The following is a 16,104-nucleotide window of genomic DNA, read 5'->3' as shown; positions in this document are numbered from 1 at the left end:
ATATTGATGATGTTATTTAGTTAAATAAAGTTCAATTTTGTCTTAAATTACACTTTTAGGAAGAGGAATTCATCACAAAACTATACGAGTACATTTGATTACATGTGGAAGGCAAAAATAGAGTTCGTAATATTTTTAATAGGAAGTCATAGGGCAATTTATCCTCAACTAGAAAGCATTCTTAATTTTACAAAGACTAGCATGTCCTTTCCTCATTCAAGGCAGTCATGTAAAATATCGATACACTGTTACACTAACTTGTCATTCATACATACCAACACATTACGAAATTATTAAAAGATGTAGAGATTTAAAATCCCAATACAAAACATAAAAAAAATAAAAATAAATAAAGGTATATATAGAGAGATCCGATAGAGTACGAATTGCTTTCTTTTGAAACTTAATATTAGTTACACGTTAACGAAGTAAGATTTGTCAAAACACGTCTACACATGTCCATTTCGATTTGTCTCTAACACTTATCACTTTGGAAATGTCCAAATATGATGTTATATACTTATATTCTTGCTATTATTTACCAATTGGATGTTGGTGTAGTGGTGATTGGATTTACACTTGATAGGAAGAACTCGTGTTCGATCCCCCGCAACAACAATTGGATGGGGACTGGAACCTAACCACCCAGAACTAATCCCCGAATCCGAATTAGCCCAAAGGGTGAATCGGGTAGAAAAAATAAAATAAAATTCTTCCCATTATTTCGTGAAACAAATACACAATTTCACAATAAATATGCTACAATGCCTCTAAATAGTATATTATGACAAAAACTGTCTCTTTATACTCCGTAGAGTATTTTTCTGAATATGCTTCAATTCTTCCCCACATATTTTTTTATATTTTTTGTGTTTTATGCTTTAGGGACCACCTGATATTTTCCATCCATTATGTATTTACTGTATAAAGATTATAAAAAACACAGTCACGCAATTTGAATTACAAAAAAAAAAAAAAAAAAAAAAAAAAAAAAAAAAAAAAAAAAAAAAAAAAAACAAAATCAATTTAAAGAAGTGAAAGTATTACTTCTATGCAATCGTACAAAAGCATTATTCCAAGATCTATGACTAATCATCACAATCATTGAAACTTCATGTTGAGTTGTGTTAAGAATAATTCAATTTATTTACAATATGATGTGACGTATAATCCAAACTAGAAATAAGGGGTCGATAATAAGGCTCCCCCTCCCCTAGTCCCCTTCTAAAAATTCATATGGCTTATGGCCTTACTCCCTCGAATCAATTTGCACAAAATGGCTCGTTAGTTGGTATCATTGGCAATATTGAAATGACTATCATCGCGTTTCTTGTTTAGAGCTTAGTTACCAGAACGGAAAACAGAACACTCCATCCAACTCGGCTCTTAAGTATCATTCGTGTAGTTTATAAGTAGAATAGAAACGAAGTACTTGTATAAAGTTGGATAGAAAATTAGTAACTTGTAACATTTAAAGTTTGTATGAACCAATATACACAAAGGTAGGATTAGAGGATATGATTCCCAAAGGTGTTTCGCTTGTGTTGCAATCTACACTTGCGTCTGGCCTTCACTGTTGATCAAATGCGGAGTTATTATGAAACAAAACTCAGTTTCTGCATAAAAACTATGACTAAAAGACACTAAGTATGACGATCATCTATAAGACCTGTGAAGCACAACACAGGAATGTTCACTTCACCTCAAAACATCGGTACAAAAATTATCTCTAAGGCGATATAAATGATGCATTAATACATTCAACCTTACTTTTGGATACTATATAGGTTGTTTAGACAACCTCCAAAGAAAGTCCAATAGGGCGCAAACCTGAGATCCCTGCTGAAGATGCAAACACATCACCTAGCAACATAACTAGGAGTTGAAGGGAATGCTGACATATAAGTAGTGTACAAAGGCTCCAGAAACTTACAAGACGGTTGTACATCGCATAAAGTGAATTGGATCAATCCCCTACTCATTGTACATCACCCAACAATCGATCCCAATCTCGATTGCTATGCAGTATACACTTGACGATCAGAGTTAAAACACTGAAAGACAATGTTAGAGAGGCCAAAAACAGCTGATTTTTGAGAAATGTGAAGATATTCTTTTCAATAATATAGTAAAACGCTACGCTATATGTTCCCTCTCCTCTGAAATTAGTACAAAGTGGTGTTTAACCCCACCCCCCCCCCCCCCTCTTCTTCTGTTCGTTCTCTCTCCCTCATCCTCAAGCGCAAACCCTCAACTCCATCCATGTGCAAACTCCTCTGCCACAGGGCAACAAGGAATCACAGAAGCCTCTTCTCTTTCCATCATTGCATTATCATGCTGCAAAACACAGCTCCATTTATCTTTTCAGAACCCGGACAACAAATTTTCACACCCATTTCATATAATCTTTTGTTATGGTGATGGTTTCCAATCATACTGAAGACTGTTGAACCCATTAACTGCTCCAAGCCCACTTAGCATTTGGTTTCCCAGGTCTTGTTGCTGATGATTCACACTTTGATCCCGTGCCATTGAGGCCATACCCACTCTTCCATTCATCACAACAGAATTGTTGCCCATAGCAGATCGGATTCCGTTAACCATCGAAGCCTGGCCCATTCCCCCACCCATGCCCCCTAAAGGCCCACCACCCATACTTGAGTTGCTATTCGTGGGCCCATTGCCCACGAGACCATTGAGAGCTGAGTTGCCGCTCATTGGCAATATGCCACTCACATTTTTTGCGTCACTTCCTAATGAACCGATGCCCATCATACCTCCCCCATTATGTTGACTGTTCATCATCATTTCTTGTAACATCTTTTGAACTGTGTTCTGACTGTCATTTGTATCTCCATCACCTGAGAGAGCAGGCTGGTGAATATTGGACATTGCAGGTGAGTTTACTGAGTTCATGTGATTGGTGGTTGCCGCCAAGGAACCATGCGAAGTTTGGGGAGGATTATTAGAAGTTGAAGGTGTGGGAGATTGGAAGGGGGAAGGATTTGGTTGCGTTTGCTGCATTGTGCTTGATGAACCACCCGGAGATGGCATCTGAACAGAACTTCCACCACCATAAGGACTATTAGCATTATTCATAGGGTTTTGCTGTCGAGAGTTCATTGAATTTTGGTGGAGAAGCCCGGCAATAGTACTTTGTGAAGTAGAGGTGGAAGGTACATTGAGTGAATTATTATTTACACTGGTCACCCCATTGCTAGAAGCAATCTGCATTACAGCAGCCTGGACAGAACCTTGATCATTACTATTCGAGTTCTGAGCCATTGCCTGCTGTGACTGCTGCTGGTTATGTTGCTGCTGCGGTTGCTGCGACTGCTGCTGCTGCTCTTCAGGTTGCTGACTTTGAAGGGCAGATGGTGTGCTGGTTCTTCGAGGAAACTTGGCCAAACTTTCTGCAGCAGTAACAAAGAAGGCAGTGAGATACGTAAATTAACTAATAAAATCATCAAACAAATTGACAACATGACAAATGAAGGAATATGTGGCATATGTTGGGCCTCCTTCAATTAAAGAAACAAGAAGCAATTAAATGCGAAATAAGTAATCATTAACCATTCTTTAGCTAGAACAGTGTACTTTATTATTGTCAGCTAAGTTTCCACAGGATATTAAACAAATTAAAGATATTATTGTCAAATTAAAGATATAACTCTGACAGCCTGGCTTAAGAAATATCAGCTTACATATTTTAAATTACCGTTGCCTTCTGTTTTCTTCCTCTAAGGTGGCATGTCATAACAGCTTGTGACTTCAGCAAAGGCAATTTAAAATTAATATCTTTTCTACCCTAGTTGTTATATGCTCACAAAATCTACCAGCTTGTGACTTAACAATGACATCTTCATAATCGTGGGTAAAAAGGGAAGATGACGAGGAAATTTGGCTTTGGGAGTCTCTAAAACGACTTGACCTAAGAGCATGAAATGCTGGTAGATTCAGACAAGAAAAAAAAATAATAAATAACTATTCAATCTTACCCATTGGTCCAGCCCCTGTTGATCGACTGTAGTCAATCAAGTCTTTCATACTGTTGACCACTTCAGATATCTACAAAACCACAGAACATGACAAAGAAGCACATATTATTAATAAATGCAGAAAATTAGTACTCCGTATGAAGTATGAACACACAACCAACAATGAAAGTTGCAAGTAAAGAAGAGCAGGTAAGCTGAAAAAATTAATAGCAAAGTCAATTAAAGCAAAAGGCAGTGCAGCCCTCGTATCATTAATCAAGGAACTCAAGATGGGGGAAGAGCCGCACTCACTTATTCAAATTTTCAAACCAATATCCCCCTGGTCATTATCCTAGTATGAAAAACAAAGAAAACATGCAGAGCATACCTGAAGGCAGCGAACATATCTTTTTGTGTAACCTAAATCATTAACTAATGGAACTTCCAGTGTTTTTGCCAGTTGTCGAGCTGACGCAACAAACCTGTAAAAAAAGAATTTGAGGCAAATAGAATACAGTTAGTGACATATTTAACCACCATAACATAAGAAATGTGGAAAGCAGACACCAAAATGTAAGCAAATGTTGCTCTTTTCAGATAAAAGGTACGTGTTAAGCTTCTAATCTGATCACAGGCCAAGAGTTTAACAGGTTCTAGAAGGTCATTACTGATAGATTAAGCCTAAAACTCCAATAATGGAGGACTGAAATATACATACACCAATGTAAAAGATGAAAATGACATACAAACATCATAACAAAGAGAAAAACCTTAAATGATTAATCCAATAGCTTAAACTTATACAGTAAAGGGGAGAAAGAAAGGATATGCAACCACAAAAATGTAACAAAGCCAAGAAGGTATTAGTAATTGAAGGGGTTTTATTTAGCTGTCATGCAACCAACATAGACCAATATAATAAATAGAAAATTAAATAAAATAGCCGTTACAATGTTCTCTCGCAAAGTGATCCAATTACCAATTGAGAAAATCGGAAGATAGTTGCTTACATGTTACAATTACTCTGTAAATCTGAAACAGACATATTGGATGATGAATTTTGTGTAGCAGCCTGATACTTCTGCGCAGCAGTACCAAGCTGACTAACCTGCACAAATTCAGCATCTAATCAGCAACACGGTAGCAGAATAAGATGCAATCCATATGAAAATCAAAGGCAGAATTAAATTAAATGGAACATTCTCTTATATAACAGCACAATAAGATACAAGCAATACAGCAGACTTTTCTTTACAACCCTTACATAAAAATGTACCACTTTATTTTCCACGTGCACTGGGCCAGGGAAATTCAAGATTCTGGTATAATTGCAACATCTAAAATGTAATCAGCAAAGGACTTGCAACAATGTAAAAGATACCTATCTACAATAGATGGGGAGCTTAAAACAATGTAAAGGAAAATTTGAAACGTGTAAAACAACAGGTCATTGTGGTTTTTTTCACTACGTAACCAGAATCCAAAGAATAACAAAAAAAATAAAAACAATTCGGCCAAGAAATCCAGATCCAATCAAGCAATAATTAAAAAACAACTTTTATCATAAATCTACATTAATTTGTTTCTACTTGTTTCATTAATTCTTCAGAAATTCCCCTTTTGGGGTGGGGGGGGCGGAGGTGTAGGGGATTGTGAATTGCAACACGCAATGACGTAGTTGAGAGAGTCATCCCTCGTGAAATAAAAAGGATTGATGCAGATTCTCAAGGCTCAATCATCAGTTAAAGGAACATTCACGCCGCAGATTTTCCATAATTTATCCTTAATTGATCATTTTAATCAAATTAAGGTAAGGTTTAACTCAAAAATTGGCACATCAATCTGATTATCGACAAACAAATGTGTTGTCATAGTTTATCTATAAGCTAGTATGTATGACTCTATCTCAAACAACCATAATTCAATATATGAATTTCTTATGAGCACATTCCAGGCAAAAACTAATGGAATCTATACACGCAAACCCAAAATTGTATAAAACAAGGTCTGAATTAAAAACTAGCACCAATAGAGTGAAAAAAAAAATGAATAAACTTATTTATGGGGCTTAATAACAGATTGAATGAGGGACAGCAAGGAGAAGGATGACAGATAAATTCATCTTCATTTACACTCTAGGCTTTTATTGACAAGTCATAACATTCATACACGTAGGCTGTAGAGTAGCTTAAAGAAGAAAAGTGTACTTGGCTAATTACCCTTGTCAAAAGGAAATTAAATAGCCAAAAATAAAAAAAATAAAAAAATAAAAAATTTAACAATCAATAGATTCAATAATGAATTGGTACATGACCTGAGGTATTAAGAGTCGTCGAGGAATGAGCTCTTCATGTCGCCGGGCGCAAAATTCCCATGAGCATATCTTGAATATATCATAAATATCAAAAAATAATTAGTACTATTATTATGTATATCATACATCTTGAATAGGAAATAGGAAATAAGAAAAATATCAACCTTGAGGTCAGGGGAGAAAACTATCCGAAGTTGGCCATCTCGAACAACACGTAGCTGCTCAAAAACACTTTCCTGAATTGCCTTTGCATAGTCCAGAACAATTTGACCTGACGAATTCTGATATTCACGAGGCATATCAACATAAAGAAGCTCTTCTATTGTGCCACTTTCGTACTTAATTTTGAAAAGCCTTGGCAAAACCTCAACAGTTGCCTCTGAGAAGGATCGTCATTTAAATGTCAATCACAGGCCAGCAAGGAGCACAATATACACAGCAACATACAGCAATTAAAAATGTGGTAAGGAAGACAATGAACTACGCACCAAAACCACGGCCAGGCTTGCGCTTGCATATTTCACAGTGCCATACATCCTGACAATTTAGAGTTCATATAGTTCAGCATTACAAGGTACAAAAAACTGAAACACTAGAAACAAGTATCTGATGAAATCATAAAGGGATAGAGATACAGCCATGGAGAGAAAAGACAACATTACACCAAATAAAGGTGCCATGTACTACGGATCTTGTAGGCAGCCCAAACAATAACGAGATATACAAAGAGTCTAATCCCAGAACAATGCTTCATTGTAAACAACTCCGGATATGTAAAAAAAGCAGGGGAAGGCAAGAACGTTTGCAAACAAAGAAATTAAAAGGTATTCATAAGCATATATATTCAACATAACAGAAAAATAATCAGTTTTATGCTATTTAATAGCTTACCTGAGGAAATACTCCGGTTGTTTGCCTACCGCTTCCATACATAGACACACACCACTTCTTTTTGGCATTTGGGGCAAAATATTCCGCAACAAATTTCCTCCAAAAATTGATATTGTTATCCTGCATAGATATAACAATAATCTTAAATACCAATATAGGTAAAAACATAAAAACACTTGCTCATAATGAAATCAGCCGTAAACCTAGTTCTGACCTCTGGTCTGTGCTGCTGTTGATACATATAATGTGTGAGACGACGGGCACACGTCCCAGGCTCATAAACTGGTTTCACAGGTGACCTAAGAGGCATATTCTGGGGAGGAAATTGCTGGTGCGTTTGAGACCTTTGTTGAGGAATACCCTTCATTAACTGATGGTGTTGTTGTTGTTGAGCCTGGTGTTGTAGCTGAAGCATTCTTTGTTGCTGCAAGAGATTAAGATGGGCGGCTGCAGCTTGTGGGTTCCTTGGCATGGACATCTGCTGCATGAGTTGCTGTTGATGCTGCTGCTGTTGTTGATGCTGCTGTTGCTGCTGATGCATGAACATGGACTGCTCTGAATGTTGAGGCTCCGCCTTTACAGACCCCATACCCCGCATATTCTGCAATTGGTGCGGTTCCAACTTTACCTGACTAAGACCTCTTAAAGGCTGCAATTGCTGCTGTTGTGGGGGACCATGTTGATCACTTGAAGCCTGGGGCTCTAATTTCACAGGACCAACACCACCTAGCCCACCCCGATATTGCTGCTGTTGTGGCTGCTGGTTAGCAGGAAATTGTTGCTGCTGATGCTGGAAATTTTGGGATTCAAGCTGTTGGGATTGTGCTTGATCTTGTAACATTTGATTACCGGAAGAATTCGGAAACTGCTGGCCCTGACCTTGACCCTGACTCTGACCAGATGAGCTAGGATTCACCATATTAGAAGTACCATAAGAGGATGCAGGGTTGAACCCCATTCCATTGCCAATACCAGAAAGGGGATCAGACTCGGCTCCTGCATCAAGGCCACCTCTGGGGCCATTCCCGACACCAATCCCGGAATTCGCCCCACCATTCCCATAAGACTGGGTAAGGAGCGATGAAACATTGGCGACGTTTCCCAGCAAATTCACATTATTATACTGATTTCTGGGTGACACTAAAGATGGAAAACCCCCTTGTGAAGGCATTGAACCACCTTGCCCTCCCAACATCCCGGAATTCGACCTTAACAGTGAAGGATTAACAGATTGGGTTCCACCAATTGGGGTGGACGGTCCAGAAGGCACCATTGTATAATCAAAAAGATCTTAATTAACTATCACTGCTTCAACAATTAAAACCTAACTATCTAAAACCACATGAATCCTAATAAAACCAGCTAAATTTTACACTACAGACAGTTCAAAATCCGAAATAAACGACGACCCACCGAGCAATTTTGGACTAAATTCAAGGCATAATACTCCAAAGTAGCAACCACACACTAAAGCATCTAACACAATTTTGTGCTTAACCATAAAAACTTGCGAGTCACTAATTAAAACACCCAATAAAGATATCAAACAAACCGAGAGAAACGCGTTTCTACTTAACATTCTACAATGCGGACGCCTCCAAGAAATCCTCGAGCTTTCGCGGTATTCCCTGAGTTAACTCCAAATCTTTGGATCCCACTTAAACCTTCACTCATTCTGCACAAAGCGCAAATTACAATAAAAATTAAGTTAGTACCTTTAATTCCAATTGAAATAACTTAAATCGAACCCTAAAAAGCCCAAATCCCAAAAAAGATAGAAACACCCTAGTAAGAAATCTTCCAGAAAAATGAACTTCAACCCTCAAATTTCCAACTTCTTGTACAAAAATAGAAGTTCCCAACTTCAAATAACATAAATCCAAACAATTTTACAATACATAAAACAGAGTAAATTAAATTAAAGTTATAATTAGAAAGCAGAGGATTACATAAATAGAAAAAAAAAATAGAAAAACCCAATAAATCGATCAGCTAAATAATTTAACAAAACAATGAAAAAAAAGTGTAAAAGACTAAAAAGAAATGAAATTTAGAGCTAAGGAGACTGAATTTGACTAGAAAAAAGAACTCACCAGAACTAAACTAATTAATCTAGAGAGAGAAAATTTCTCAAAATTGGGATGTAAAAACTGAAATTAACACTGAATTAAGAACTGGGTTGCTCCTAATTTTCTCTGTTTTTCGAGACCCACCAATAAAAATTGCTTTTTTTTTTAGGGTTCGATTTTTTTTTTCTATTTTCCTTTAATTTTGAAGGGGCAAAGTGTTTTTTTCTCCTAAAAATCAATATCTGAAGTAATAAGAGAAGAGAATATGATAGAGAGAGAAAGAAGAAAGAGGGTCTATCTCAGTATCTTTTTTTTTTCTTTAATTTTTTCTTTTTTGTTGGGATTTTTTTTTCTTTTTTTTTTTTTTCTCTTGGTTGTCTGCTGTTCTTCGCTGTATCTAAGCAAGAGAGAGAAGATGAAGGAAGAAGAAGAGAGAGAAAGAAAAGAGGAGAGAGAAAGGATGTCTCCTTGCGGACGTCAAATTAGCATTCCATCGGATTGAATTTTTCAATTTTCATTCCATTTTTTGGATTTTATTTAATTAAAATTAAATTACAAGTCAAATCCCCGTCTTACCATTTTATGGATGTAACATGTATATGTGTGTATGAAATGTATGATGATGGATGGATGGATGTCCACATTCATCATGTTGAGTGTTTTCTTGTATGTGGGAGACTGGGAGTATAGCATATAGTCCTATAGGAGATCTCTTCTTGCGCAACTGGTAGATTTTGAGATTGGTTTGGATGATTTGTTTGCATTCATGTGTTCGTTCGATTGGTTGATACAGATGGTATGTTTTGAAGCGTTACGATAGCGGTTATAATAAGGTGTGTTACGGTTTTCTCTTTATCTGATGTGGCTGATTAAGTAAATTAGTTGTCGTTGCGAGGTTTAAAGTGTGATTTATGTTTTTTTTTTTTTTTTGGGGAAATTCTCAGTGGTAACATCCAATTTCTTTTTTTTTTCCTCTTTGGTAAAGGGCTTAAAAAGATTTTCTCATTGGTAATCAACAATTAATTAAACTAAGCTAATGGTGACATGAGTTAAGTCATTATTAATATATTAACCATGGTTTAGCTATTTTAATCAAAATTGAAAAGAAAATGACAGAAATAACCCTATTAATTTCCCTCCCTAACCAAATGTGTCTAATCAGACTTTAAGAATCAAGGGCTTTTAAACTTCCATCACCATTTTCACGAACTCAGTTCTTCATCTGAGATCAAAAATTGCGAAGAAAATCAAGAACACAAAATTGACACTTTGATTTTGAGTGAGTACTGGAGTGAATTAGTCTACAATTTGAGGGAATTGACAGGGATTATTTGTTGAGTCTTGGAGGTTTTTTTGAGCGTTTTTTGCATGAAGAACTGTTGCTGAATTTCGTTGATTTTGCTCGTAAATTGTTACATTGGGCATCAAAGATCAAGGCTTTCATCAATTTCTGGAGAATAGGACGTTATTTACTTTGAATCGAGCAAGGTATGTGATCTTTTTCATACTATAGTGTTTTATGCTCTGTTTTTTTTTTTTTTTTTTGTATTTTAGGGTAATATTCTTATCTGCATATTGGTTGTGTTTGTTGGGTTGTTATGTGATTGTTGGTTTGTCTGTGTAATTGTTTCAGAATGGATGATAAAATTGTGTTGCAATTACAGTATAGGGGTAAAGATGTTACCATTATAGTTGATGATACTGATAAGGCTAATATGATTGACCTAATTGTTGAATATTGGGAAAAGGCAAAGGAATTGAATGTAGAAACACCCCAAAACCCCACTTTTAGCTATGTTTATAAGATGAAACATGTTGCACTAAAGAGTGATGCAGATTTAATGAAAATGTTTGCTAATTTACCTGACAAGAAGGAGATATATATATATGGATTGGGGATGGGTTTGAAGGACATTGGGGTGGTGGCAGCTGCTAGGTCCTTGATGTTAAGTAAACAACAACCTGGTGTAACTGTCCCTGAGAGTGATGTCCCTGAGAGTAGTAGGAGACAGAAACTTACACCTAAGAAGAATAAAGAGCCACTAGTTGAAGCTGAGGTTATAAGTGAGGAAGAATTTGAGAGACATGTTCAGGCTATTAGTAGGAATGAAGCCCCAAATAATGGCCCTGAAATTGAGTTCTTTATACCCCCACACACAGACATAGAGGCAACATGGTCAGATGTTATTGCTGAGCAAGAGTTGACTGAGAGAGGGAGAGGAAGGGGGAGAGGAAGGGCGAGGTCAAGAGGGAGAGGGAGGGGAACTGGGAGAGGGAGGGGAACTGGAAGAGGTAGAGGGAGAAGGAATGCTTTAGAAAACTGGTTCAATATTTCCCCAACCCCATGGCAGCCTGAACAACCTATTTTTGTACAAATGCCTACCTCTGACATTGAATCTAACCACCAACCTCAAATGCCAACTGAAATTAGCAACCAACAAACTCAACCTCAACCATCAACCCAGTCTGTTATACCTCCTATGGTAAATGTTGGGGTGCATGGAGTTGGGCAGACTTCAAATTCTTCAAAATCTAACATGGGGTTAGTCTTCTTTAGGAGAAGAGTGCCTAGGACTACAACAAAAAGGAAAGGGATTGAAGTAAGCTTGAGTACAAGTGAAAGTGACCAACATAATGAATCTGGGGTAGGAAGTAGGGCCTTAAGTGTGTCAGTGGGATTAAATGGGAGTGAGAGCTTGTCTGTACATAATGAGCAGGATGGTGATGGAAGTGGTGAGCAAGAAGATGGGGCCTATGAGCCATATGACAGTGATGAGGATACAGTTGAGAGTGTGGACACAGAAGATCCATTGTCTGAAGATGAATATGGTCCAAAGATTGAAGATTCATGGGATCCTTTTGAGGAACAGGTGTTTGAGTGTGAGAAAGATGAAGTCAACTACTTAGCAAAGCTGTACAACAATGGAGAAGTCTTCAAAGATGAAGGTTTTGGGAGAATTGTTCTGAAAGAGTGGCAACTCTTCACTGACAAACAACATCTAAGAGATGTTGTTAGAGACTACTGCATTCAATGTGGTTTTGCAGTAATTGTAGATTATGCCAGCAACACTAGATACTCTGTGAGGTGCTCAGATGCTCATTGTGAATGGAGATTGCATGGTTCAGTTCTGCCTGATGGTGTTACTTGGGCAATCAAGCTAATTCAGAACTCTGAACACACATGTCAAGGATTAGGGTCTAGGAACAGCATGGTGAATGTGAAGTGGGCAAAAAGGGTGTTGCTTGATGATATTAGGGCAAACAATGACATTCCTGCTAAGTCATTGAATCATTTGTTATGGCAAAGATATGGGGTGGAAATGGCACTGTCTACCTTGTATAGGGTTAGAAGTAAGGCTTTGATTGAAATTAATGGGGGTCATGATGAGTCATACACCCTGTTGCCTAGGTATTGTGATGTACTTAAAAGCTTGAACTCTAACTCAATAGCTCATACTGTTTGGAATCCTCCAAATCACCCAGAGAGCCCTTTAGCATTTAGTAGCATCTTTATTTGCTTCAAAGCTGCTCTGGATGGGTTAATTCATGGTTGTAGAAGCCTAAATGGAGCCCACCTAAAAGGGAATTATGGGGGTTGCCTGCTGTCAGCTATGGCATTGGATGCCAATAATGAAATTTTTCCAGTGGCTTGGGCTATTGTAAGAGGGGAGAACAGTGAGACCTGGAAATTCTTCATATGGCACTTGAAGAATGCATTGAAGGATAGTGGCAGAGGTGATGAGTGGTGTATCATGTCTGATAGACAAAAGGTAACCTGTAACAGCTTTTTTTTTCATTTTATCATTATTTTGATCACTATCACAAACTAATATGTTCTTAATTGCTTGTAAAGGGTATTGATGTGGCAATTACTGAGTTGTGGCCCAAAGTAGGAAGGAGATATTGTTGCAAGCATCTTGTGAAGAACTTTAAACCACAGTTCGCAGGCTTACTTATGTTCCAACTGTTCTGGAAGGCAGCTGGAGCTTATAACCCTTTCACATTCAGAAAGGCAATGGAAGCTCTGCAAAAAGCTAATCCTCAAGCATTGGTCTGGCTATCAAAGTTAGGTCCACAATCTGTCTGGTCCAAGCATGCATTCAAACCTGCTATCAAGTCTGATGTGAACAAGTCTAATTTTGTAGAAAGTTTCAATGCCACATTGGGCATTGATAGATGCAGACCTGTGCTTACTTTGCTTGAAGGTATTGTCCTTAACTTAAGATGCTTTATTATTATGTACACACATCAGTACACTTTTAACATGTTGGGTTCTTTTATGATGCAGGTGTTAGAAGACTTACAATGGTAAGAATGGCAACAAGAAAGGAACAATGTGAGAGCTGGAGGGATGATCTCTGTCCAAATATCATCAAGAGACTCCAAGTTAATAGCAAAGAGTCTAGATCTTGCAAATGCTTGGTGTCTGGAGATGGTGAGTTTGAGGTCTTAGATGGGAAATCTGTTCTTCCGGTGAAATTAAGGGAGAAGACCTGTGCTTGTAATGCATGGCAGATATCTGGTTTGCCATGTAAACATGCAATGAGGGCCATTTATCACTCTAATGATGATCCTCACAAGTATGTGAGTGAATGGTACTCAGTTAGGAGATACAAGCTAACTTACAGGAACAATATTAAGGCCATCCCTGATGTAGAACAGTGGCCAGGTAACACCTACCCAGAAATTAACCCCCCACCTATGCAAAGAGGAATTGGGAGGCCAGCAAGAAATAGGAGGAGGGAGGAAGGTGAGCAGGCAAAAGGGAAGAGATCTAAGACTATTAGATGCAGCAAGTGTGGCAACTTTGGTCATAACAAGGTGACATGCCAAGGAGGATTAACTGGTAAAGAGAAAGCAAGCATGGCAGCAGAGCAACAGAAGACTAAGCAACCTCCTAAGCCCAAGAAAGGTGTTTCTCTGTCTCAACCTGGCCCAACTACAGTTGCATCTGCATCACAGCCAACAAGAACTTCAAAGAGGGCCAAGAAGGGTGTTTCTGCCTCCCAACCAACTTAGAATGCCATTATAATTAGCTTATGTCAATAGAAGTTGTGCAGGACAAGTTTTTTTGGAACTTATTTAGTGTTATTTGAACAACAGTCTTTTGTGAAATTTGATGTGAAATTTCTTAGACAATTGTTCAGTCCTGATTTATATAAGTCATGATGTTTTTTGTTGGGAACTTGTTTGAGTAATGTAATGTTTTGCAGCAGCAATTGAAAGCATTTTAGAAAATTTAGGTAATTTTATTCATCTTCGAAGATCATTGCTTACATTTACAAGGCATAAAGCCAAATACCAACATCACTTACTAATTCTTACTAACAACAAACAACAACATAAACTACAGAATGAGTGCCATTTTGACAACAACTTTGATAAAATTTGCTAATTCTTCTACTTTATCCTTCACATCAGCATTTGGACCTTGTTCAACCTCCAATTCCTCGCCAACCCTAATAATATCCTCTTCTCTAAGCCAAGCAAAATAATTGCAAGCCCTGCATTTAAAGAACAACCTTCTTGGATTTTTCGTGGTTTCAGAAATCTTGACAGCAGCCACTTTAGGAGGAACACAATTGCAGGAAACGTGCTTCACCCAAGCAATCTTGTCGTCCATAGTGATAGGCCACATTGATACAGACGAAGAACCAGACTTAGCCATGTAAAGAGAGAGAGTGAAGTGCGAAATTCAGAGGTTGAAGATGAACTTTTGGAAATTAGGGTTTTAAAAAGGGGGAAATCGAAAGGAGGGAAAATAGGGAGGAATTTGAGAGGTCAATCCCTTATGTAAGGGTATTAGTGTAAAACATGACCATTTAACCAAGATTAACCACAGTTAGTCTTTTAAATGAATTAAATTATCAATTAAGTCACCATTAGCTTAGTTTAATTAATTGTTGATTACCAATGAGAAAATCTTTTTAAGCCCTTTACCAAAGAGAAAAAAAAGAAATTGGATGTTACCACTGAGAATTTCCCTTTTTTTATTGTTGTTGTAGAATATCATAGTCGGTTATAGAAACATGGTGTTGATGTTTGGGCATGTTGTGGTAATACATAAGTAAAGTAATTTTTTACTACCTAGTTATAAGTATAATTCATGATGTATCAAAGGTGATCTCTTCTTATAAAATGGGTATCTATTGAGATTTATTTGGATGATTTGTTTGCATTCATGGGTTTGATTGGGCAATATGTTGATTGTATGTTTTACAATAATGGTTATGGTAAGCTAAGGTATGCTACGATTTTGTCTTTATATGATATGATGATTAGCTGAACTGGTTGTCGTAACGTAAATGTAAAGTGTGACTTATGCTTTATTTGTTGGAAATGTTACTCCCTTCGTCCCTTTTTGTTTGTTACTTTTGAAAGAAAATCACGGGAATCAAGGTAGATAGTCTGAAGTAATGAAAGCATATGGAAAGTGAAAATCCCAACTAATAATAAAGTAATAAGAGTGCATGGAAAAGAGAAATATTAAAAAAGTAATTAAAGTACATGAGAAAGAGAATATGAGAGAATCAAGAGTGTAAAACATTAAATTAGTCAAAAGTTGGCACAAATTTTATAGCAGATATTAGGGTATAATAGAACGAGGACTTAATAAAGACAAAAAAATAAAGGTATAAAAGTCTTTTTATATATCTTAATAATTACAAAAATATGAAATATGAAAAATATTTAGGGACACCCAAAATGGCTAAATGTGAAAAGTGACAAACAAAAGGGGATGGAGGGAGTATAATCTTATAAGCACGCCAGTCATAGAAACATGATGTATGATGTTCATTTGGTTATGTTGTGTGGTACTAAAGAGGTTATTTCTTAACGAAGTGATTTTTCA

At 37.1% G+C, this 16,104-nt stretch overlaps 1 protein-coding gene across 1 annotated transcript; it reads right to left on the bottom strand.

Annotated features, from left to right (window-relative positions):
• Positions 1 to 1,442: 1,442 nt before the first annotated feature.
• Positions 1,443 to 9,765, bottom strand: LOC145586449 (transcriptional corepressor SEUSS-like). Its single transcript, XM_081643289.1, has 10 exons — positions 9,276 to 9,765; positions 7,397 to 8,857; positions 7,183 to 7,302; positions 6,780 to 6,828; positions 6,456 to 6,670; positions 6,292 to 6,360; positions 4,988 to 5,085; positions 4,366 to 4,459; positions 3,999 to 4,068; positions 1,443 to 3,413 (listed from the first exon to the last, which is right to left on the bottom strand). Exons 2-10 carry the CDS (start codon positions 8,453 to 8,455, stop codon positions 2,413 to 2,415), a joined length of 2,775 nt encoding a protein of 924 aa, XP_081499415.1. The 5' UTR covers positions 8,456 to 8,857; positions 9,276 to 9,765; the 3' UTR covers positions 1,443 to 2,412.
• Between the last annotated feature and the right edge of the window lie 6,339 nt (positions 9,766 to 16,104).

This window comes from Chenopodium album, chromosome 16 (genome assembly GCF_948465745.1).
Source record: "Chenopodium album chromosome 16, dcCheAlbu1.1, whole genome shotgun sequence".
NCBI lineage: Eukaryota > Viridiplantae > Streptophyta > Magnoliopsida > Caryophyllales > Amaranthaceae > Chenopodium > Chenopodium album.
Note: the sequence above shows the minus strand (reverse complement) of the source record. Positions and strands in the feature narration are given on the sequence as shown.